The 26,501-nt window shown below is 39.8% G+C and overlaps 1 protein-coding gene across 4 annotated transcripts; it reads left to right on the top strand.

Moving 5' to 3' along the window:
• The first annotated feature begins 1,369 nt into the window (after positions 1-1,369).
• Positions 1,370-26,501, top strand: LOC149238376 (cysteine protease ATG4B-like). 4 transcript variants are annotated; one of them, XM_089373006.1, is made up of 9 exons: positions 1,370-1,619; positions 3,174-3,536; positions 3,765-3,850; positions 4,011-4,061; positions 4,246-4,637; positions 24,756-24,894; positions 25,264-25,319; positions 25,445-25,515; positions 25,781-26,501. In XM_089373006.1, exons 2-9 carry the CDS (start codon positions 3,281-3,283, stop codon positions 25,999-26,001), a joined length of 1,272 nt encoding a protein of 423 aa, XP_089229132.1. In that variant the 5' UTR covers positions 1,370-1,619; positions 3,174-3,280; the 3' UTR covers positions 26,002-26,501. The 4 variants fall into 4 exon arrangements, with proteins under 4 accessions (XP_089229132.1, XP_089229131.1, XP_089229130.1 ...); XM_089373005.1 differs by having other exon boundaries at positions 3,168-3,536; XM_089373004.1 differs by having other exon boundaries at positions 3,103-3,536.

Raw genomic sequence — 26,501 nt, 5'->3', positions numbered from 1 at the left:
AAACAATGCAACATTAAATTTACTCTTTAACCCTAAAATATGGCATAACATTTTTGATCGATTAACTACAATTCAATATTGTTTATACTATTCACTCTTATACATATAAACTTGGAATTTAGTAAAAATGGAACTCTCCTAAAATATGATCCACAATGACACTATTAATTCATAGTGGACATGTTATCATAATATACATTTTGAAGGAAGTATTCGTGTATTATTTTAAAAATCCACAATTTTTTTTTTTAAATTATATTAAACAAATCTTTTTAAAATAAATTAAACCTTCTTAAATCAAAATTCCTCAATTACATTTTTTTTTATAAAATTTAATAAAAGGTAAAATTAAAAACTAATTAAATTTATTTACATTTTAACTTAAAAAAAACCATATATCTATATATTTCATAGATTTAGAGATTAATAATTACACTAAATTTGCATTTTTATGATCTTATACAAATCTACATTTATTTTTAAATTATATTTTTAATGATCTTATACAAATCTACATTTATTTTTAAATTATATTGATCAAATCTTTTTAAAATGAATTAAACCTTCTTCTATCATGATTCCTCGATTACAATTTTTTATTATTAAATTTAATAAAATTTAAATTAAAAATTAATTAAATTTATTTACATTTTAATTTCTATTTATATATATATATATATTCTATATGGTTCATAGATCTAGAGATTGGACATATTTGTATTAGGCAAATCCACCCGAAAGGATTACTCTTGCTCACTCTTGCTAGTGCAACCATAGAGCCCGACCTCAAGAGTATCGAGAGAATTGAACCCATAATCTCTCAATAACAAAAGTGCTTAAAAGACCCATTAAGTTAACCCCTCTAGGTTATATAAATAAATATTATGATGATATCTTCTTAAATTTTATTTACAAAATAATATATATATATATATATATATATATTGTTTTGTTTAGTCTCTCTTAGCCCAAAGGGCAGAATGACATCGCTGATATTACGCTAACCCACAAGTATATTCACTAAAAAGAGTTTACAAGACACGAAACCATTTGCAATAATATTCATAACCACAAAACTATTGCAACAATGCTCTTCATACCAAAATTTGAAAATAAATAAAAAATAACAACAATAATTCACAAGACATGAAACTATTTACAATAATATTCATAGCCACAAAACCATTGCAACAATGCCATTCCTATCAGAATTGATTTGAACCGATTCCATCCAACCCCTAAAATAACCTCAATTAACATTAATAATACAATTAATTAGATTGATTTTTAGAAATTTAATTTATTTCCACTAATATATATGAGACGAGCTTAACTAATGTCATCTGCCATTCGCTTCCGTGCACGAATATATACATATATTCATACGGAAGCTATACATATATACAGTGGTTCTGGACTTAACCATGGTCACCGCAATACCTCGTGGGGGAGCAAGCTTCGTCTGTTCCTTAAAGCTTCTGAAATGATATATAAGCATCGTCGAATGTAGCACGATTTCAACCCTCTCCCCTCCATTAACAGAGAAGTGCAGGAGGAGGATCACAGGGGCTACCTGTGACTGTTTGGAGCATCAAGATCGAAGATCAATTGCATTAAAGGTGCGTCATTTCCCCCTCAATTTCGCTATCAAATTCTTAGAAAATCAATGCGTGGGTTAATTTCCCTTATTTTGCAGTCGGGTATATGTAATTTATAATTACACTGTTGTCGAAGTTCTTTTCCAGTTTCTTATGCGAATTCCCTACTTAATCCACCGATCATCTTATCTTTTGCCCCATTTCCTTGAGGACACACGGGTCTGCCATTTTTCCTTTCTTCTTTTATCAACTTGTGGTAATCTAATAATTATTCTAGTCGAGGGTTTGCTTTCGTTTTGGTCATCACCACGTAAATTAATGGGTTTGAATATCTGTTTATGGGCGAGATCACGGTCAATCCAAAGAGAGTGCTGTGTTTCAATTTTTTTCGCTGCTGATGAAAAAATTGTTTCCGCTGTTCCCCTTAATTATATATTCCCGGTTTGTTGCAATTGCAGAAGCTACCCTAGATTTATGTGATTGTTTCGATTTTGTATGTTATTGTATATTATCCTTGAATTTTTATACTTCATATAATTCCTGGTAGGTTTGGCAATGTTTTTTTATTGCCGGGTTTTGCAGAATTTTGGGCATTGTTAATTTTGTTTTTGAAAAATAAAGTTCATCTTCAAAAATAGAAGCCAATTTTGCCCGTTGGGGTTTTATGAAAGTTAAATGCATCTACAACTACTCTTTTCTTATTCTTAGCACGCGAAAGTGGATTTATGATGACCATTTAAATTCTGTCTGTGTTTTATGACTTGAAAACCTGTAACTGTATGCGATGTTTGTGAAAATATTTCAATTGAGTTACTCTTATTATGCTAATAGCAATGATGGCAATTTCAAATTAGTGCCCTTCAACTTGACCCATAAAAATTATTTCCTGCCATTGTTAGACCTGAAAAATAACCATGTGAGTGCAATCGCTAAACATCAAGCAGATTATTTAGACAGCTAATTGTATATATTTGATGGGCAGCATCCCCAGCTTGTTCCATATAGTGCTTACCATCTGATAGGCAGCCGGGATTGGCTGGATAATTTTACTCTCAGTTGGATAATTTTACTCAGTTCTAAGCGAACATGCACATACTGAAATCATTTGACATCTGTATGCCATTTGATGTCAACATTAACAAAATCATTCTACGGTGGTACGACTTCAGTCGACATTTAAAAAAAAGCTTAACAAGATGTATAGGACAAGATTTTTAGGTTATATACGTAATTAATAAATTGTCATGTATAGTCATTTTTACCCATGTTTTCCTGGAAGTCTAGTTGCAGACTATATCGTGTCTGATGAATTGTTTTATCGTTTGCTCTTTTCGACTTTGTATGACTAAATGTGCGTGTTCAACCAATATTCTCTCTATCTCTTACGTTCACACCATCGCTCTATAATACATTTGTTGCCCCCTTTGCTGCAATTTGTGGTTTTTCTGTAAATCCTTGACTTTCACTATAAATAAATTTCACATCATCTGTTATCCATGTGTAGCATTGGTGCTGTGTACATCCTTCATCCACTTGTCATATTTAATAATTAAAAGAAGGGTTGGTCAGATTCAGTCGATTCTATCATCACTGCGGAGTAGTTCCAGTTGTACAGAGCAAGAGCGAGCATCTGATTAAATAGGAGAAGACCAACCTCATATTTTGATTCCAAAGGCATCCTTATGGTCAACTTTTATAGCATCCACCTTCTTTACCATTACGGCGACAAGTTTGTCACTGGCCCTATGAGGCGACTGCAGGAGCGCATCCTGGGGCCAAGGTGGACAGGTGGCTTGGCGTCTAGCAGTGAAATTTGGTTGTTAGGGGTGTGCTATAAGCTTTTGGCAGATGAATCTTCCAGTGATTCAACTGCTAGCGAGGGCTATGCAGAATTTCTGCATGATTTCTCTTCAAGAATTTGGTTGACCTATCGGAAAGGTTAGTTTCATACCACAATTGTGATCTAATCAATGTTCAATATTGTGATGAAAATCAACTTTTTGATGCAATATCAATTGTTGTATCAATGACATTATTAGATAGTTTGTTCATGCACATTGAATCATAAGTTTTGGTGTCATATATCGTGGTCCAGTTCATGCACATTGAATCATTTGAGGTTTTGGTTTCATATATCGCAGTCTGGTTTGTCTTATTTGCGTACAGGATTTGAACCAATTGGTGAATCAAAATATGTCACCGATGTGGGGTGGGGTTGCATGCTTCGTAGTGGGCAGATGCTTGTAGCTCAGGTACTCTTGGCTATTTTGGAATTATCCCAGAAATTTCTGTTGCATTTTGAAGTTGTTAATTATGTTAGAAAAAGTTATTGTTTTTAATTTATTTACTTTTTTGACACTCTATTTTTCTGGAGATTTGATCGATCCTAAATTTTTGATTTGGTCAATGCAGGCTTTACTCTTTCATCATTTAGGGAGGTCTTGGCGAAGGCCAACAGAACAGGTGAGGAAAATAACGTAGTGTACTTTAGACAAGGTTGCAGAGAGGGATAACGCATTATGTTAGGCACTGTAACAAAAAAAGGGATTAAATTTTTGGTCTAGTAAACATCACGTAGTGTGTGATGAGGCTCTTGCCATTGCATTGCAGGATAGCTCATGAGAGTGGTCCCATGTTGGTGATGCAGCCATTTAATCAGGAGTATATCGAGATCTTGCGGTGTTTTCGAGATTCTTCTTCAGAGGCTCCCTTCTCAATACACAATTTGCTTGAAGCTGGAAAGCCTTATGGCCTAGCTGCTGGAAATTGGTTAGGACCATATGCCATGTGTCGTTCATGGGAGGAACTTGCTCGGACTGAAAAGGAGCATTATATTTTGGGGAAGTCCAAGATTGCATTGCCTATGGCAGTTTATATTGTTTCTGGTGATGAAAATGGTGAACGTGGAGGGGCTCCAGTTATCTGCATTGATGATGCTGCGAGGCTGTGTTCAGAGTGGTCCAATGGACAAGGGGAAGACCAGGTGCCAATCCTGATTTTGGTGCCGCTTGTTCTTGGTGTGGAGAAGATCAACCCAAGGTGAGTTATCACTTCATTTCCTTTGGGTGATGCATCAAAATGCACTATCTTTTGGATTAAAATTGGTTGTGGAATTTGATAGAAAAGATAAACTAGAAGCTATTTTATCTTTGTTGATCTGCAAAGTGTAATACAATAGGAGTACCATTCCATTGCTATTTTTTACAAAATGAAAAGTAATGTTTGGGGCTGATGTATTGTTTAAACTTTATATTGATGACATTCATTTGACAAGGAAAATACTTAGCCAAGCTTCCCTGTGTTATCACCTTTTTAAGCTGCGGTTCTCAGAACTCATAAATTACAATCTTTCTATACAATTGAACCCCTGATTATAATCATAGATCTAAATAGGATTACTAATGTAGACTATGTAACATACTAGGGTAATTTTGCCCTAGGTTTTCTCACGCAATTAGGTATCTTCAACAGTTTAACAATTCACCAAGTGACAGCTTCAGTACATCCATAGTCAGCAAATTCATAAGATGGTGCTTTAATAAAATATATTCCCAGTCAACAATGTAATGAACAATTCATTCCAGACCACAGTTACAACCTTAATTAAGTTTTAACAACCAGTTAATATAATCAATCCTGTGATACAGAAAATTTGACACTTTCATGTCAACTGTACTCTGTTAAAAGAATCAGATCCTATCCTGTTCAGTGCTTGTTTTTTCCAGACTAAGACATGATGACGGGATACATGTCTTTGATTGGAGTGGGAGTTTGATTTCCTTGTTCTCGTCTTCGTAATGATACCCTACGAAATCCTATTTTCTGCTTCAGGATCTGTCTCCTACAGCGAGGGTGCGAAGGCTCTGTCCTGCAGTGTGCTAGATTTTGGCGAGGACTGTCCAGTCATCTGAAACTCCCAGCACTGTGATGTTTACTCATGCAAACTGATGCAGCGTTGTAATTTCCCAGAAAATCACCCTATTGGAATGTCTCAGGAATGGTTATAAGATTCGCTGCTCTAGATGGATGATTTTGAGCAAGCTTTGTGGCCTCCAGATAGACATTCTACGCTAGAATGTGGGTTCTGATAGTCTTAGTTGTCTGCCCGGATTGATATTCAAATCAAACAAAAGATTTACGCTGTCTCGGTTGTGCCAGAACCATATTAAAAAAATTAGGCAGAGACTTCAGTTTGATTTGGTGACCTAGCGTCAAGCTTCAGGAGGGGCCTGCTGGTCTTGTGTTCACTGTTGACTTCTGGCTGCCATAGAAAATTCAACTGGCTGCCCAGAACTGTCATAAACTAGACATGCGGATTTCCACTGGCCTCAGGATTCAGATTAAACTCCTGTAACATAAGATCCCAGAGAATTTGATCCCCTTCCTTAACTGTGTCCCAGTGCTTTGTCTCCAATTCTAGCATTCGATCTCCTTTCACAGTCACAGAAAATTCTGACTCAGACCTTTGATGGCCACAGGGTACTTCGTCTGTTTCAGGAATAATCACAGGGACACCCTGTATGGTCTTGTCCACAGAAACTTGCTTTGATCTGACTTCCAACGAATTCGCTGGCCTTGGGGATAAATTCAAATTAGCCCGCTTCAGATAGGTGTTGCCTTAGAATAGACTCGGACTTGTTAATTTTCCTTCAAACTAGAGATTCTTCCAATAACCTGTGCCAGAAAAAAGTATGAAAAAGAAAAGAAAATTTATCAACTAGGGTGGAAACTTTCACCACCGAAATTGATAGGAGGAAAGGGGTCTTAAAAACCTTAGAGCCTCAGGCTCAAGGAAACAAAGATAAAATGTTCCACAATGATGCCTCCAAATGAATTCAATCCTCCTTTATTTATAGACTTCCCCGAGGGATTTCACCTTCTAAATTGGTTGAGTGTGTCTTACTCAAAACCCCAGTTTTGGGTTATTTCGCCCAGCTGACCCAAAACTTGCCCAACAATCGGTATTTTGGGTTTTTATCCCCTTTATGAAGGACTATAGCCTAGGGGACAGATAGGCTACTAATTCCATTTATCCTCAATTCGTAGAGGACATTACAGACTAATTGGCATGTGGGAAGCAGCTCAACTGTGGCTGAGATTTGTAACTGTCAATGATTGTACTCATGACTGCCTCCAGCTATGGGTTTTGTTTGGAAATGATTGATATTGGATTTCTCTCTATTTTTTATAAGGTCTCTGAAAAGTCTGAAAATTGTTGAATGACCATATCTGTAGGCTGCCCATTCATTTGGAGATTTAAATCCATGTCTCTCTCAGGTTTTGTCCATTCTAATTTATAATTTTATTTATCCCTCAGATGTATGTATCTCCGAGTTCTGGTACCGGCTATTGAGCCTGGTTAAACTTAGGTAAAATATCCTAATATGCCATAGGAGGAAGGGTGACTCAATTCATTCTTCTTCATCTAGGTTCGAGTATATAGAGGCATAAATCATACTTTCTACAAGACTTTAAAAGTTAGAACTATATAACTAACTTACCAAGTCATATTAACAATGCTACAAATGGCAAGGCCAAATTATTAGTCAAAGCAAACTACAGGCTTGTATTTTCATGGATATATTATAGACCAAGTTCAATCTTTCTAAAAATTCATGTCCATGGTACTCAATGTATGGTATTAAATTTTGAAAACAAGGGTACCAAGGAGTTGCTTCCTAGTGCATATATCCTTTTGGCCTAGGAAGACACATTAATGACCTTTTGTCTTGGGACATTATGCTGATTTGGGGTAGCATCGGATGTGCTCTAGCCATGAAAATTGGTGGAGAGGCTAAAGCACATGAGATCTCCAAGACCCAAAAATGGTTTGGACAGATTGTACCCGGTTTGGGAGATATTAAAATAATTAATATTTTTAATGGAGTTCTTAAGTCTAAACTTAGGAAAAATAAAATATTAATGGGTACTAATATAAAACTGGGTTAGAAGGTTCCAAAAGTCATGGATCAAGCCAAATCTAATTTTAGCCGTTGATTAGAGTTTTAATCTCGGCCGTTGAAGGACTAACAAGAAAAGTATAAGAGGAGGCTTGAGTGTCAGTTGGAAGATACACCAGAGTGATTAGTCATTCATTTTGCTAGATCGGGGTTGTTAAGCAAAAGTGAATCAGTGATCAGTAGCCAGCGGTAGTGAGTACTGGGCAGAGAGGCAGAGACAGTGCCAAGAGACCAACGCAGAAGCAGAGAGCGAGAGCAACAACCAGAGCAGGCCACGCATAGCCCAACAGAGACAACGCAGAGCCCAGAGGGACTACGTAATCCATGCAAAAGGCAGAAGGAGTGACGCAGAGGGTCCCAGAGGCTGCATAGTGCCACAGAGGGTTGAAACAGAGGGTCCTGGGGTTGATGCAGTGCAGCAGGAGGCTGGCGCAGAGGCCAGAAGGGCCAACGCTGAGCTTCAGCGTTGCTGGAGAGGGTTTCGTGGGACAGTTTTTCTGAATACCCGTTTCTGAAATAGAGAGTTATTGTTGCTGTGTATTTTTCTCTGTCGGGTGAGCCAGTTAGGCACCCAAATGTACTCAAAGAAATACTGGATAATAATAAACCCTTAGAATAGCTGCACCGATTTTCTCGCATTGGGTTTTTCCGGGGACATTTGTCCAAACGATGTCACTTGTGTGTTTGTTTTCTTTCAACTAATGATCTGTAGATGTTGTGATTGTATTATGTTTATTTCAGTATTTAAATGTTATAAATAACTTGTTCAAAATTTACAAGTAGAAGAAATAAACCAGTAGAATACAGATTAATTTTCTAACGGATAGACTTAGAAAATTCAACATGGTATTAGAGCATGGTTGCAGTTCATAGGAAAGTTGAATGTATCAGCTAAGCAGAGCATTTGCAGCAGAATCAACTGTCCCGAGTGATAGACGCTGATCCTTGCAGAAGTGACAGAGGAAGGGTTGACGCAGAGGGACTGCGTTATCAGTTCGGGCCAGAGAAAGGCCAGTGCAGAGGTTGAGGAGGGCAGAGAGAGGCTCACGTAGAGACCAGGAGGGTTGATGCAGTGGCTGAGGGAACTATTTTTGCCAATGCCGGGATTGCGCAGAGCCTAGAGGCTTAGTCCTTTAGTTGCTAGGGCGTAGGAAGTTGTGGGCAGTTTGTGGGAGCAAAGCTGGTGGGTTATTGTGGTCAGAACAGTACCTAACAGGGCAAAACCGAGGTAGAGGGAGTTGCTACCGAGACGAATTTCTAGCCAAAGAATCCGGATCAGTGTTGCAGTTGCACAAACGATCAGAGTGGGGCAGGAGTCGAATAGAGAACTTCTAGACGGGAAGTAGAGAGACTTAGCAGGAGTCGAACAGAGAACTTCCAGGCGGGAAGTAGAAAGACTCGAAGGAGTCGACAGAGAAGAGAGAGAGATGGCTGTGAATGGGCTGAGGGATCAGCACAAGCTAGATGGAGCGTCCAACTTTGTGGTCTGGAAGGCCAGGATCCTGCCCATTCTAGACATACATTGCATCAAGGGCTTCGCCTTGAGAGTAATGGCTATCCCAGTTGACCCGGTAACTAATGAGAGGTACAAGGAGGCAATGGCTAAGGCAAAATGCATCATCCTTAATGGGGTCAAGGATCATGTGGTCCAACATATTGCCGAAAAGGAGACAACAAAGGAAATGTGGGATACCTTGAAGACGTTGTACCAGCATACTTCATGCAGAGGAAGATGCTACTTGAGAATCAGCTACGGTCATTCCAGATGCAGAAGGGAGAGCAGATAGATCTCTTTCTCGGTCGGTTGAAGGAGATCCGGGACCAATTGACTTCCATAAGGGCCACGCCGGATCAGGAGTTGATGGTGAGGACTGCACTAAACGCAGTCTCCGAGGAGTGGGAAACATTTGTCCAGAGTATACTGGGCAGGGTGAATCTTCTAGATTGGGAAGAATTGTGGGCAGCTCTTCGCCAAGAAGAGATTAGATGGCTGAGCAAGACAGGAAGTAGCAGCAAAGGAGTCCGGATCAAGAAGAGGAAGAGGATGCAGCTCTGACATCTGTGAGAAAGCAAGAGAAGAGGAAGAAGAAGGACCTCTCCAAGTTCAAGTGCTTCCATTGTCGGGAACTGGGTCATTATGTGAACCAGTGTCCGAGGAAGAAGAACAAGGGAGATGCGTTTGACTCTAAGGCAGCGCCAACGTAGGTGGAGAAAGAAGTCGAGGAGGATGATGATTGTGCCATAAGTGCTCATGTACCTCTGGAGAAGAGGTGGGGAGACATCGAGCTGTAGTCAGGATGACTACAGGGATGAGGGGCATGATCCTTTAGGTACCTAAACTCTTGGATTATACCTTGCTACGGGAACCCTGAAGAGAAGTAGCAGGACTGACGGATGTGGGTAGAGACGGATGCGGATGAAGCAGCAGAGAGTGCTACAGTGCAAGAGTCTCCGGGCAACAGGATGCTAGCAGGCTGCAACAGTGTGAAAGGCACAGGAGTGTTGCAACGGTGCATGATGGCACAGAGAGGTGTGAAACGGTGCGAAATGTAGGGAGTTGTTGCAGCAACGCAGAGGTTAGTAGAGGGAACACTTGTTAGCGGCAGTGAGAGCTTCAACTTTGAGAGTGTTTCTAGCTTGACAGGGATGTCAGAAGTTGGGTGGATCAGTTGCTTACTTCTCAGTAACTGAGTTGCAGTGCAGTAGCAGTTTGCAGTAGCACAATGCAGCATGATGAGAGGGGGATGCAGTGCAAATGCAATGTTGGGAGTATGGACCAACAACAACACGGATGCAGAGGGAGCTACCGTATGGATGCAGCAGTGGCAGTGGCAGGGCCATGGGCGGCAGTATAGGATGCAGCAGTGCAGAGGATGTTGGGCGGGGAGGCCTAGCATCAACACAGGTATTGGTGTCGTATAATCAGAGTGATGCTCAGTGGGGAGTATTACTAGAGCACAATCCTCGCTAAGAGGGAGTGTTGATTTGGGGTAGCATTGAACGTGCTATAGCCATGAAAATTGTAGGCTAAAGCACATGCGATCTCCAAGACCCAGAAATGGTTTGGACAGATTGTACTCGGTTTGGGAGATATTAAAATAATTAATATTTTTTATGGAGTTCGTAAGTCTAAACTTAGGAAAAATAAAATATTAATGGGTATTAATATAAAACTGGGTTAGAAGGTTCCAAAAGTCATGGATCAAGCCAAATCTAATCTTAGTTGTTGATTAGAGATTTAATCTCCGCCGTTGAAGGACCAACGAGAAAAGTATAAGAGGAGGCTTGAGGGTCAGTTGGAAGATACATCAGAGTGATCAGTCATTCATTTTGCTAGAGCGGGGTTGCTAAGCAAAAGTGAATAAGTGATTAGCAACGAGGGGTAGTGAGTACTGGGTAAAGAGGCAGAGACAATGCCAAGAGACCAACGCAGAAGCAGAAAGCGAGAGTAGCAGCCAGAGCAGGCCACACAAAGCCCAACAGAGACAGCTCACGAGATGTGGGATTTACTTGTCATATTACACTAGAGTTCCAATGAGAATAGAAGATGATGTTGGGGCAGAAACTAAGAAACACCAAGATGACCAAGACCGACAATGTGACCTCATACCTCACCAAGATCACACAGGTGAGAGATGAGTTGGCTGTCGTGGGAGAGGCTATCCTTGAGTATGAGGGGGATAGGTGAGAGATGAGTTGGCTCTCGTGCGGTTTTCATAGGTAGAGGGGGTTGGCTATGAGGAGACCTTCGCACCGGTTGCTTGTTATATCTTTTTAGAGTAGTGATATCTATAGTAGCTGAGATGGGTTGGAGGATTCACCAGATGGATGTGGAGATCGCCTTTCTTAATGCTGTTATTTATGAGGAGGTGTGCATTGAGCAGCCACAGGGCTTTGAGGTGCATGGAAGGGAGTCTCATGTGTGTAGGCTTAAGAAAGCCTTATATGGATTGAAGCAGATGTCGAGGACATGGCATGAGAGGATAGATGCCTACTTGCAACAGATAGGTTTCCAGAAGAGTGATGTAGATCCAAACCTATACTTTATCATGGTAGGGGACAATCTGCTCATTTTGGTTCTGTATGTGGATCACTTGCTTATTGCAGGAGAGGACAAACTCATCTAGCACTGCAAGAGAGACCTTGCTTCAGAGTTTGACATGATTGATTTGGGATTGATGCATTACTTTTTGGGGTCAGAGGTTTGGCAGGAGGATGGGCATATCTTTGTCGGCCAGGGCAAGTATGCAGGTGATATATTGAGGAGATTTTGTATGGAGGGTTGTAGGCCTATGGCTACTCCTATGATCACCAATTGGAAGAAGCTACATGCTTCAGATTCCGAGTTGGTGAACCCCACCTTATATTGTCAGTTTATCAGTTCTTTAATGTATCTGGTAAACACTAGACTCGATATTTGTTTCGCAGTCAACATGTCGATTTAGATTATGATGGAGCCCAAGGGAGTGCATTGGGTGGCTGCGAAACATGTGTTGATGTACCTACAAGGCATAATGGACTATGGTTTGGACTATGTTAGGGGTGATGGAGTTAGATTGATTGGTTGTATGGACTTAGATTGGGCTGGTAGTGTTAGTGACATGAAGAGTACTTTTAGGTATTGTTTCTCGTTGCGCTCAACAATTGTGTCATGGTTCAACAAGAAACAGAGGTTGGCATTGAGCAATGCAGAGGTATATGGCACCTAGTTAGGCTGGTTGCGAGGCACTCTGGCTTCGCAAGATGCTACATGGGTTATTTGGTCAGAGGTGGAGATCACCTAGGATATATTGTGATAATCAGATTTGTATCAAACTCTTTGAGAATCCAGTGTTTCATGATTGGTCAAAGCATATTGAGATCAGGCACCATGTCATCAGAGACTGGGTTTAGAGGGTAGATGTGAAGCTTGAGTATATATACATTGATGAGCAGGTAGCATAATATTCTCACCAAGTCATTGCCATGGGGCAAGCATGTATATTTAAGACTCCAGAGACAGGATGGGAGTTGTGAGAAACACCTTCCTTGGCAAGAGGGAGTGTTGAAAGTAAGGGTACCAAGGAGGTGTTTCCTAGTGCATTTATCCTTTTTGCCTAGGAAGACACATTAATGACTTTTTGTCTTGGGACATTATGAGTTTTATTAATGTCTTGGAGCAATGTCACTTTGTATGAGTTATGTAGCATGTACTTTAATATATTAATGTTACTTGTATCATAAACTGACTATGAAAAAAGTATAAAGTACACTTTATAATAGTGTTGATAATATTGACGATATTTCGCGAAATATTGCGAATATCGCGATATTTTCAGGCAAACGATATTTCGGCAGGTAAATATCACGAAATTTTGAAAATGTCGGCAAAATATCACGATATTTTGAAAATATCGGCTAAATATCGCCATATTTTGAAAATATCGACTAAAAATTATTATTGCTTTTTATGTTTAAAAATCTGAAAAAATTCATTTTTTTTTTTATGTTTGCCAATATTTTCTGATGTTTTGCCAATATTTTCGCTGATATTGCCGATAAGATGTTTTCAGGAGCCTCGCCGATATTTTGCTGATACTGATATTTTCAACACTGCTTTATAATATTAAAGCAACTTCTATGTTTTAAAAGTAACTTTATGAGAGAAAAAGTGGACATGGTACAAAACATTAAAAAGTGTCTAGGAGGTTCATTAATTGAGGGGGACCACATTAGAGAGGGGGTCAAGAGAGCGAATGATCTCCAGCCTTGATCTAATGAGCTGAGATTTAATCTCAGCCATTAGATCTAAGGGTTAGGGTTCTCATTTTTTGAGAAGACAAAAAGGAAAAGGAAGAGAACTCCATTCATTATTCTCATGAGTGAATTGAGAAGAGCATAGGAGCAAAGGATAGGAGGCTTACGTTGCAGATCTGAGCAAGGGAGATTCGTACAGCAAGGAGACTACCAGAACCAAGTTTTCTGCCCAATGTACAGGCACACAGTCTAAGATTTTCAGGCCAGGATAGCAGACCGAAAATTTAGTGTTTGCTGGCCAAGATTTAAGGGTTTGTAGGCCGAGTTCTAAGGTCTCAACAGGCCGAGTTTCATTGCCTATTTCAGCGCTGGTTAGGAGGGAGGCTGAGAGAGATTCTCAGCGCAAAACTAGTGGAAGAGGAGCTGTTTGAAGCTCTGATTTCTGGCACTGTTACCTATAGCTGGGCTGCATATCAAGGAGCTCTGTCAGTGAGTTTCTACACACAGTCCAAGGCAAGAATCAGGGACAAGTTGTACCAGTTTTAAAGCCTTTGCAAGGAGGATACCTCTGTATATAAGTCAATATCAGTGCAGTGATTTGAAAGTGATGCCAAAAAGCTTGAAGACTGGAACAGTGATTCAATCTCCCAGACTTAGGAGCTGAATCCTTGGCTCAAATTTCAAGGAGGCTGCAACAGAATTTAAAGGGGAGATAAATACCTTTAAATATTAAGTACTGTGTAAATTTTTCAGTGAAAAGAAGCAATAAAATCCTCCTTAGAACTGGTCTTTCCTTTGTGGGTTTTTCCAGGGTCATTACACGAAAAATCTGAGTAAAAGTTGTGTATGTGTGCTTGCATTTTATTTCTCATATCATCTGAAAAGAAATGGTAGAGGTAGCTCAAAGGTGTTTCAAATAAATTTGCTATTAAAAGTTTTATATATCTACTAACTGTTTGGGGTGAGGGTATTAAACATTCATGCAAAAACTTTGAAACTGGGAGGGCTACCAGCTTGCAAAAATTTTCTACATTAAATTTCATATTGTAAGATGGGAAATTTAAAAATATCAGAGAAGGTTTTAAGCAACTCTACATGAGGCAGTAGGATATAGTAGTTGTGCCTTGATGAAATTGGCTCCTTATTGGCCTTTGAAAATTCAATATAATTCCCCTGAAAGGTATGCATTGGCAACCATCCTCTTCTGGCCGTTCAATGAGTTTGATGAATGTTGCAGCATAGGTGTCATCCTTAAATGTGTATTCTGCATTATCTGCAAGCATCAAGATAAGATCTACTTTGTAGCTGACAGACGGTTCTGTAACCAGTATGAATAATTAATTGTTCCCAGATATAGTATTAGATTATTTTCTTGTGCAAACAAGCTTGTTATGTTATCCAGTATTGAAGCATTTTATGTTTTTCCCTTGAACATATTGAACAATTTGATATTTCTTTCTTGGAGGTGCTAATATCATTTAAAGGGCTCCCAAATGGGTTGAGGCTTGAACATTAAATCATATTATGTAAAACCATGAAAGAATATGGTAGTATTTTATGACTAATTTGTGTTTGGACTCTGGAGAAGTGAAAGCTGGTTTGTGCCTCTAAAGTATTATTTTTGGAATAATATTAAAAAAATTTCATTTTTGTACAAGAGAAACTAGGAATTATAGTAACAATGATCTGCAGACTTCAGAGACAGGTTAACACAGATTTCTACTCTATCCACCCATGAAAAGAGTGTATATATATATATATATATATATATATATAAGAGACAGGTGAAAAATGATTTCTTTTCTAGATAAGATTTTTTTTTCTATGTTTTCAAGCTGCCATGCTGATAGGAACTCAACATGCCACTAGGCTTTTGCTAAGATGCATCCATACCTACATTTCTGTCATCTTTCAGTCAATTGAGGATGACATTTTTTATTATTGTTTCTTCTCTCAGCGAACTCTATCAGGCCCAATTGCTATATTTCAGAGCTGAAAGTATCTTCCAACCATTGTGCACATTTCATATTCCACATTTTACCTCCCCATTCTCATAGTAGTACCAATGGACAGTCACTACTGCTTTGGGAATTCATCAATCCTTTGCTACTTTATCTAATCACTGTTGTTCACACTAACTAACTAGAAACATTAGTTATACATGTAAATACATATCATTTGGTTGGGAATATTTCCCTTCCTTTGTTCTCTTTGACCATATCAGTCTGTTTGTTTACCCTTGCACAATAATCCATCTCTGGCACAATGCTGTTAGAGAGGATATTAATCATGCACTCTCCTAATCTGTCTAGAATGAAAACTATTGATGCACCTCCTGTTAGAGCTTTTTAGCAGGAGATGGTATATCTTAATTATCATCTGGCATGGAACAAGATGTTGGGAGCTTGGAAAGAGGCACTTAATGGATATCCATATAATTGCTCAGGTAGTTAGATACAACTCATTTAACAGCCTTTTTGTCTTGGTATAGACTGAGTCTGAATATTCAATAAATGCAACCCAGTGCTGTACTCTGACATTCCACCATGATGTAAATTTGTTTAGACTGTCATTTCTGTATACATTTAAGTGCCAATCTACAGTTTCCATTATTATCTAATATTATCTATTTTTTCTTGAGCTTGGAAGAGGCACTTGATGGACATGTAGATATTATTGCTTTTTTCTTCCTTGGAAAAAAACTGTATTTTATTTCATTGCAAGATGAGACAAAATTACATTCTTCATATACACATCTCTGTGTGTATTCACAAATATCCAAAGGATTCAAAATTTTTGCAGCATGGTCCAAAGAAAAAAATACTGTTTGCCAACAGGCTTTTACATCCACCAGATTTTACAAAAAAACTGTCAAATTTTGACGTATTGCTTCACTCTAAAGAACTGATTCCCTAAAAGAGACCAAAAATGATTTCCTGGGCAATTGGAAGCATAGACATGTAGAAAAGTGATTTTTTCAGTGAGAATCTGCTGGTCTGTTTCCTTCCATGAAGGACCTGTGGTAGTACTCATATGAGGTGTTGTCCTGAAATTCCATAACCTGCCAACTGTCCTGATCAGGATTTAAACCATCCTTTGAGAGCCGATCCATGTGTGTTCCATTCCCTGTAGATATGAGAACATGCAAAGCTGTCATAAAAAGTTTTTACTCTCAATAATTCCTTCAGAATTGGAATAAGTAATATATTCCTACACTGCTGTGTTTCATTGGTCCAATTTATCACTAACATTGAATCACCGAAAATTTGAATGTGCGTTCTTTCTTTTTCTGTCGCGAAAATCAACAAATTTTTGCATGCCAAGAGTTCTGCTCTGTTATTTGTCCCTCTACCAAAACCCATTTTTACTTGGAAGAAATGATTCGTAGAAAGGTATAGGATAAAACCACCCCCACATTTCTGATTGTCCTCTTGTGATGCCCCGTCAAAATACGCCATGTGAACAGGAATGGAGGATATGTCCTGAAAAATTGACTTGTTCCTAGCCAACCAGACCCCCCAACAAATGATTAAAGGCAAAGCTCTGAAAGATTTAGTACTTTGGAATGACAGCCATCTTTGCCAATAATCCTCTAGTGAAGTGCTTTCCCATGTAACAGTTTGTCCTGTTGCCGCTATACTACTGTTCCACACCTGTTTAGTAAATTAGCAATTTATGAAGAGGTGTGTGACAGATTCCTCGCTCATTTTGTATAGAGCACACCAACCTGGACCGATCTTGTATCCTTTCTGCATAACATCCCAGGTGGGTGCTTTATTCCGCAAGATGCACCACATAAAAAACCTTGCTTTTGCTGGACACTTGGATCTCCAAACCGACTTCCCCACCATTTTGGTTCTTCTAGAGTTCTGATCCCATGCAACTGAATGTAGCCTAGTTTCCGAGTGTAAACACCAAAAGTAGGGGTCCAGACTAAATCATCCTCCCTGTCTGATTGCCTGACGTGTCCTTCTCTGAGGGCCTCCAAGTATGCATTCCAAACTTCTTTGAAATCTGCTTCTAAGCCTAGATCAACAACATTCTTCCATCCCTGTGACCATAAAGAAGTAGCTGTAGGCTTATCCAAATGAAAAAGATTAGAGACCCCAGTATCTTGGAAGAAATTAATAAGAGGTTGCGGGAGGAGATGTCTTTCCCCACTGCCAGGCCAGGGGTCAACACCATTTCTCACCTCCATTGCCTGTCTGCCAAGAAAGACCCGACCAAGCGAGACCTGAATTGATGAGGTCAAAGGTGTTCAGGACCGCTCTCCAAATGATTGATATATTTGGCCTAGACTTATTCTGTTTTTCATCCTGTCCTCAAGAGAGCATGGACTATCTATTTAGGATAAATTACCATGGTCTAGAGACTTTGTGTAGAAATAAGCCTCCAACTGCATTTTTTTGCCACTGATTTGGACAATAGAAAAATGTTTTTTTTTTAACCCCCAGCCACCGAGCAGCTTTGGGGCAGCAATGTGTTCCCATCTTATCCATGGAAGAACATAATTATCTTGGTGTGCTGCCCATAATAATTTGAAACAGTTTCACCTCATCTTTTCCAAGATGCATTTTGGAATCTAGCCAATGACATCCAATAGAGTGGAATTGCCTCAAGTATAAATTTGACAAGGACCAATCTTCTTGCCCTGGATAACCATTGATGACTCAAGTTTTTAATATTTTTTCCATTTTCGCTACTAACCAATTCCAGTCCTCCTTGCTGTAGTCATTTGGTTTTAAATAGAAGCCTAAATACTTCAGCCCTTCATACTGATGTGTTGTGATTCTTTCTTCCAGATTGTGAAGTGTGATAGTAGATTTCTTGTCATTGATTAGCATTCCAGTAGCTTTCCCAAAAAGAGATGATATGTTAAGAAGATTAGTTTAATCTCTATTGGACACATTACAAAAAATAAGTATATTATCTACAAAAAGCAAGTGGGTGATAGGTAAAGCTTGGGAAATTAAGGTACCATGAAGCTCACTTCTTCGTTTTGCCTCTATCAACATTCTACTTAGACCTTCAGCCACCAGCAAGAAAAGTAGAGGGGATAGCGGACACCCTTGTTGTATACCCCTTTGGGCATGAAAAAATGGAAAAGTAGAGCCATTTATTACGACTGTGAAAGACATATTCTGTATGCAACTCATTATCCATACTATGGCGTCCAGGCGGAAGCCTATGCGAGTTAGCAATAATATGATATAAATCCAACTGACCTGATCATAGGCTTTTGAAAGATTAATTTTTATGACTTCTCCCTTTAACTTAAGGACTTTCATTCTGTGAATACTTTCTTGGGCCACTCCGATAGCCTTATGTATCGGTCGACCCTCTAAAAACCCTAATTGTTCTTTTCATATGCTCTTTGAGAGAATGGGCTTCAGTCTCCTGGCTATCACTTTGGCTATTACCTTATAAATGTTATTACATAAAGAAATAGGCCAGAAGTCTTCAAAGGATATAGGTTTGTCCACTTTTGCGATGAGAGCAATGAATGTAGAATTAAAGGCTACAGGAATCCGACCCTCCCTTCTTGATTCTTCAGTGAATCTCAGTAAATCATTCCCTATAGTGTCGTAAAGTTCCATGAAAAATTCCACTGACCAATCGTCAGGACTTGGGCTGTTGTCCGACTGAAATGACTGTAACACCGTGGATGATTTCTGCGATAGAGACCCCTTCGGGGCTTGTGAGTTCTCTTCCATCCTCATCAACCAGATTCCAAATGGTATTACACAACTTATGTCCCTTTGCATATGTCTGGAAAATTAAATTTTTGTATTTTTGTTCCCACATTTCAACCAAATGGCCCTAAAGTTTCCAAGCAACTTCTTTTGCTTCCAAGAGGGATCTTTTTGATTCTAGTCGAATCAGAGTCTTCTTTGAAGTAGCATCTACTAAACCTTCACCCCCATTGTTTGAGAGAACCTGCAGATCCCTTTCCACCTCTTGGAACTCTTGATCCTCTTTAGTCTTTTCTTGTGGGCCCAGTGTTTTAAGAGAGATTTTATATGCTTTAGATTAGTCTCAAACTGCGTAGCAGTGGAAGATTCCTCCTGAGGATCAAAAGCTTTCCAATGTTGATTTACAAGGGAGGTGAATTTCTCCTCTTTTAACCATGATGTGTTCATTTTGAAAGGACTGGTGGGTTTATCATTAGGTCCTTTGACTTCTAGTAGGATTGGGGAATGGTCAGACTCCCCTCCATTTTTGACCTGTTGTCTAATTAGATTAAAATGATCAACTAGATCGTCAGATCAAAAAATGATTGCCTTTTTGCAATAGGCTCATCACCAGCTTGTCGGTTTCGCTAGGTTGCTCGTAGCTTTACAGATTTAGTATCAACAAGATTGGCATTGACAAGATTATGAATAAAGAAATCCACTAAGGGATTTGGTTTGGCTCTCGATCCTTAAACCTTTCATGCCCCTAGTGAAAAATTAAGGTCTCCACCTGTAATTAGTGAATCCGAATTCACAAATGACTTGGCAAAGAAATTTTCTTGGAAATCTAATATGTTCAGGTATGGTCCATATATATTGATGGGCGTTAAGGAGGTTCCTAGCTCTTCAAAAAAATATCTATACCTTGACCGGATTCAAAACTCCATGTATTTGTAGCTTTGATATTTTGAGGATGCCAATCAATCACTAAGCCTCTAGATCTTCCCCTCACATCCAATCCAGTAAAAATCCACCCACTGAGTAAGGATTCCAGAAGATTTGAAATAGAGGTTCCATCTCACAGAGTTTCTTGAAGGATAGCGAGGTCAAGGTTATTTAAATCCACAAGTCTTCTAGATGCACTTTTTTTGAGGGACATGCTAAACCCTATATTTAAAATAAAAGATTTTCATTGGGAGACTCCTCTTTGGGCAATCCTCTCTTGATAAATGAGATTTCCTACCCTCTTCCTCTACTCCTATGTGATGATTTGACAGGTTTCCCAAACACCCCACAATCCCTTCCAAATTTGGAAATATCACTCAAGAGTGGTTGAAGATCAAAAAAATGTTGTTTGAGTTGGAACATGGGCAAGTAACCATAGAGGGATGAGGTGGAGGGACTACAAAACAGGGAGAGGTTGAAGAAGAAGCACATTTTAACAGACCCCCAATTTCCCATTCTTTGTCACAAGGAGATCCACAATGGAAACATGAAATAAAGAACAACGTATAACCAAAGGTGAAGTAGTACCTTCCATGGATGACGAATTCAACCCTCTTCCCTCTGCCTCTGTAGATGTTGTTTCTTGCGATGGATGAGCTGATTGCTGCACATGCAGAATGTCTTCTTCCCCTTCGTTTTGATTTTGTTTGGGAACTTCCTTATGATGAGCATTTGCCCTTGAGTTCGGTGGGTTTGAAACAGGAAGATTAGTCTTGACCACCCCGGTGGGTGAAAAAAATCTTCAAAGGTAGTTCACATTCTTTGACTAGATGACTAGATGTCCATACTTGTGACATCTCCTGCAATGGAACGAGACCCTTTCATAAACCAAAGTCTGCTATCTCTCCTCGCCAACCCCAGTATCCATTCTTTCAGTCAGACCTTCTCGAAGATCTACATTCACCAACACCAGTGCCATAGATTTGTCTCTAGACTGTTCTTAGGACATATCATGGTCCAGATATCTACCTAGGGTATTTCTAAGATCTTTGAAAACCCTTGTATCCCAATAATTTGAAGGTAGGTCGGGAAAACAAAACCCATATAGGGACTAAATCCATTCTCTCCCTATTGGCGTCAAAAAGACGACACCAAAACTTGAATAATACTGGGGTGGAATCTATATGCCATGCCTTTTATGAATATGCCATATTGGGGTGGAATTTTAACAAAACTACTTTGGAGAACTACTTTGCACAATGGAATATAAATAGCATTAAATCACACATGCACAGAATATAGACAACTTTTTACATTTTTCAACCCAACTTTGTTATATTAAACAACATATAATACAATAGTCTAGGGCTCCCGTACCAGGGATAATGGCCCTCATACATCCACTAGTACAAGAATACAAACTAGGGCTTGGTGTCAGTACATTGACAACCAATCTGCCCTCAACAAGATACTATGACCATCTCGCTGTCGCATGGTCTCTCAGCGCCTCTCGGTCGTATCTTGTACTTGCTCGGTCCTTTGAATCCTAATTTGCAGCTCTTGCCTCTATCAATGCTCCAAGTCCATCTGGCCACTGAATCTTGGTTATCAATTTGTTCACTAGTTGTGCCTTAGTCTATCAAGGGCACAACACATTGAGACTCCTGTCGAGTTGTTCACAGCTCCACTTGTGAACAACTCTCAATCTGCCCAATCGAGACTCCTGTCGAGTTGTTCACAGCTCCACTTGTGAACAACTCTCAATCTGCCCACTGCTGCTCCTTAGCTACTCAGGGACTTCAACCCACTATGGTCTTCCTGCATTGCTCCGATGAAGACCAACATAGGGCATGGAGGGTTGCCACCTATCACTGCAAGATGTCCATCTCCCACAATGAACAGGGGCTAGGAGGACTGCCAATCATCTGCTGTAGAAGTCCTCCACACACAAGTCTAGGGCTCCACACAATGCTCCTAGCTGATCAGACCCTTGAGCTCCAACAACTGCCACTCTAGCAACTACTTTTGTCCATCAAAGTGTTGCACACTGGGCTCCAACTTGGGCACTATCATGCTGTCCTCCAACAGACCATAAATGCCGAATCATGTCCACACTTGGTCCACTCCCACGCTGCCCTCCAACAGACCACGAGAGACCAATCCTTGCTGTAGCATCTACCTCTGGCTAGGGCATCCTCACACCTAGGAAACCCTCCTCTTGGCTGCCAACAAACTCCATCAACTGTCCAACCCTTGGACACCCATCCAACTAGCAATCAACTCTATCAAAACACATACCTCTGCAAGTCCTTAAGGGCTGATGGCTTCCTTTGCATGGCTGCTGCTCAGCTGCTGCTACTCGGCTGTTGCTTAGCTGCTGCTACTTGGCTGCTGTTGCTACTCAGTCGTTGCTGCTACTCGGTCGTCTTTCAGCTGCTGTTACTCGGTCGCTGTTGCTACTCGGATGTATTTTCTCAAGAGATAAACCCACTTTGGATGTGTATTATGCCTCACACTTGACCTATATTTATATGCATCGAGTGGCTCCAACAAATTTGTCTTTGGGCACCACTTTGACCCCAAGCCGACTTGCCCAATCTAGACAAATTTACCCATTATATCTTCAAAAACTCACATGTCAACTTCTACAACTCGGAATCGGATGATCTTCGTTCCGTCGGATTTGTCTCGATGAGAGCTATCATTCTAATCCATCACATGTCGAAATGTGCTCATGGTTTTGGCTCAAATCATGATGGGTGCAAAACCCCAAGCTTGGGTTTCAAGCCCACAAGGCCACTTGTGGAGCTCCTTCCTCCAAATCCTCGATCCACAAGGCTTGGATTACCTCACAAAAATCAACAACCCATAGTGCTTTGGAGTGATCCGGGAAGTTGAGCTATGTCCACCCTGATTTGATGGGTGCAAAACCCCAAGCTTGGGTTTCAAGCCCACAAGGCCACTTGTGGAGCTCCTTCCTCCAAATCCTCGATCCACAAGGCTTGGAGTACCTCACAAAAATCAACAACCCATAGTGCTTTGGAGTGATCCGGGAAGTTGAGCTATGTCCACCCTTTTGCCAACATCGTGATTTTCAGAGGTGGTGATTTTAATTGGCTATTTAGGCCTTTTTCCGTCGAGTTATGAATTGTGCTAATGTTAAATTTCCTTCCTCGAGCTCGACCCACCAGGGCTTTTTCTGCCATAACAGAAACATTCTCCATCACTAAGTCTTCCCCTAGAACCAACTTAAGCTTCGACTCTTCAAATTTTTTCTTCAAGCATCTACTCTTCCTCTGTTTCCAACCCTTTGATTTCTCTTTCGAGGAATTTGTGATACCTACAATGCCATGCCTCCCTACGTCTCCATATGCTCTGTCTCCACTTCCGTGGCTTGTCTGAAATTTGCTCCTCTACTCCACCCACAGCCAAGTCTTCATTTATAAGACTACTTATGGTTGCCCCGCTACTCCACCCACAGCCAAGTCTTCATTTATAAGACTACTTATGGTCGTTTGAAAAAACCCATCCAGCGGGAGACCACTTTCTAAAACCCAAATTGGTTTTGGGACAACAGAGAAATTCTGAGATGGAAAACCCTCTGAACAGTATAAAGAGATTGTGGATGTGTAGCCCCTTGTAAACCTGGAGAAAATCTGATTGACATGGTCTGTTATGGAGGAGCTTAGAGCCACCTATATAAAGTCTGTAAGAGATGGAAAAGAGGGCTGTCAAAAACCCCATGAAAATGCTGTGGACATCTGATCTCAAGCCTCTGCATCAGGAAGCATACCTTGAGCTCCACCCAGAAAAGGAATGTCCTTAGGGTAACTACCAGTGACCAATCGTACCTCCAAACCCTGAAACCTCTTCCAAGCCTGATGATAATGGCCGCGAAAACACAGTGGAACCCTCGAGATCCACGTAGCTGGACCTATCCGATTTTGCCAAAGATTCTGGGGTGGATACCAAGATTGACCCATCACTTGAGACCTCTGGCTTGTAGTCAACTAATTCCTCGTCCTCCATGGTTCCTAATTGAGCCAGGTCGGCTGTGGACCCGGGTCAACCCACCCAAGAAGCCTCCTCAGAATGTCCAACTGACAAATTCTGCACCACCAAGCAGCTGCTAGCCTCTCAGAAAACCTGCTGCTCAAATCAAGGAGCCAACAAAAGGCTATGCATGACACATCCCCACCCTGTACGGGGTCAGGGGTGGGGGCTGGCTCCCATTATTGACTCATTCCATTGCTGAAGCTCCTGTAACAGCAGACAAACGCTAGTGCAACCCCATCCAAAAATCAATCGTCACTCTATTTGTTTTGTGACATGAAAACCATGTAGATATTATTACTATATAACTGCTTAGGTAGTTTGATAAGTTATTTTCATTAATTGAGCAGTTTGTATCAACTCATCCACATTCTCTCTGGTAGATATTTGACACTATGTTAATGTTCTCTTATTCTGAACTCTGTAGTATTATCATATTCATAGTATGCAGTAAAGAAATATATTGTACATGTATGCCCTACTGTTTCCATTATTCTTCCTGTTAGTTCTACACAAACATTTCCTATTTTTCGTATTCAATGTAGTTGAGTAGGGCCATCATGATATTGACATTTGCTTTTCGCAAAGTGCCTCTAAATAAGATCTCTGTCAAATTGTTGAAATGCTGCATGAAGATGCCATCTGTGGCACAATGATCTCAAGTGACTTTGCTGTTTCCTTTTGTAAAGAGAAAATGCTGCACAGCATTAGATGTGCACAGAATTACTGTAGTTAGCTTTACCATTAGGTGTGATCCATCGAATATTAATTAACACTTATTGTGCTACCAGGTATGTACCATCACTTCGTGAAACGTTCACATTTCCCCAAAGTCTTGGTATTGCTGGTGGAAAGCCTGGAGCTTCAACATATATTGTTGGTGTTCAGGATGATCAAGCTCTGTACTTAGATCCACATGAAGTGCAGCAGGTACGTACTCATGATGCTATTGGGCAAATTTCGTAGTGTTGATGTATGGAGCTTGATGCTGGTACATAATGTTCTAGTGATATATTTAGAACTTTAAATGATTATGAGTTTCAAGCCATCAATGAAGATCGTGCTAAAATAGATATTGTGGGTCATCTGTTGAGATTATTAGAGCTTGAGTTTCAAGTTATCAATAAAGGACATGCTAAAGCGTGCTTTTAGAGAAACTGTGGGTCACATGTTGCGATTTTAAAGGGCTTGTACTCTTACGCTTAAAAGTGTGGGTCACCCACTTAGATGTTTATTTCTGGTTGTACATTTGTGTTTGCTAATGGGCTTCCCTTGTCCTAATCAACGAGTGTCTTGCAGGTGGTGGAGATCTCTCCTGATAATATGGGGGTTGATACTGGTTCTTATCATTGCAGGTAACATTTGCCTGGAATTATACAGAGCTGTTTTGCTAGAGGTTTATTGTTACACATGGTGAACTAATAAAAGCAGCAATCTAATGTGCAAAACTCACTGCTATTTCCTATGAAAATTAATGCAGTGTTGTACGCCAGCTGCCACTTAGTGCTATTGATCCATCATTAGCTATAGGTTTTTACTGCCGGAATAGAGGTTTGTCACATCGTTTCTGTTCTCCTCTCTTGTAGCTTAATGAAAGATTGTTGATTTGTTATATTTATAATTGATTCAAATTCAATAATTTGTTATATTTACAATTTAGTGAAATTCAATGCATGTAAAAGGTGTTACAGCTATTTCTGTAGAGAACAAGCCTCCATACATGACATTGTTAAGGGTCTTACAAAGACTTAAAATACTTGTATTGACATTGTTAGGGTTGTTACAAAGACATAAGTTTCTTGTATTGTGGCTTCAGATAATTTTGACGACTTGTGCTTACGGGCATCTGTTCTCGCAAGTCAATCAGAAGGTGCTCCATTGTTCACTGTTGCTCAGAGTCTCAACAAATCAAAGCAAAATGATGCCTTGACATCTGAGGGAGGGAAATCAGTGGTTACTGTTCCAGAAGAGTTGCTCCTGGAAAGTGAAAGTATGACAGCTGTACCTTCTAGTGAAGATGATTGGCAAATTCTCTAATATCATAGACAAGATTGTTGGTGGCTCTTGACTAACCATATCACCAATTGATGATCCAAATTTCAGTGTCAATGGTAGTTCATTGCAAAGTAAAGATTTACAAGGGCAACCTCATTCTAATTCATAAATGCCATTCAGAAATTGTTCATGGTGTTGTATCACAGATGGGTAGGTATTATATCTCTGAGTGGTTCCAAATTTCATGGCAATGAATAACTTATTCCTGTCTTCTGTTCCTTATTGCCCATTATTACCATTTGGTGGTTAACCTGGGATAGGCTAATTTGCTGATCATGCAAGATTGACTGGATATGTTTGATGATATCCTTGTATTTGATAAAAGCTCATGAGATAATAGTATTGTACAATGTGTGGGTTGTTATGTTCGCCAGGCAACATTAGAAGGATGAATTACGTTTTATATCTCAGTTTGGCGTGTAATCACTACTGCAATTTCAGTAACAGTGGAGTTTTATTGAAGTGCATTATTTTTGAATTCA

This window comes from Pinus tabuliformis, chromosome 8, assembly GCF_031772625.1.
Source record: "Pinus tabuliformis cultivar Carrire ecotype Pingquan chromosome 8, CPIR1, whole genome shotgun sequence".
Classification (NCBI taxonomy): domain Eukaryota; kingdom Viridiplantae; phylum Streptophyta; class Pinopsida; order Pinales; family Pinaceae; genus Pinus; species Pinus tabuliformis.
The sequence above is the reverse complement of the archived record's forward strand: the minus strand, read 5'-3'. Positions and strand labels throughout refer to the sequence as shown.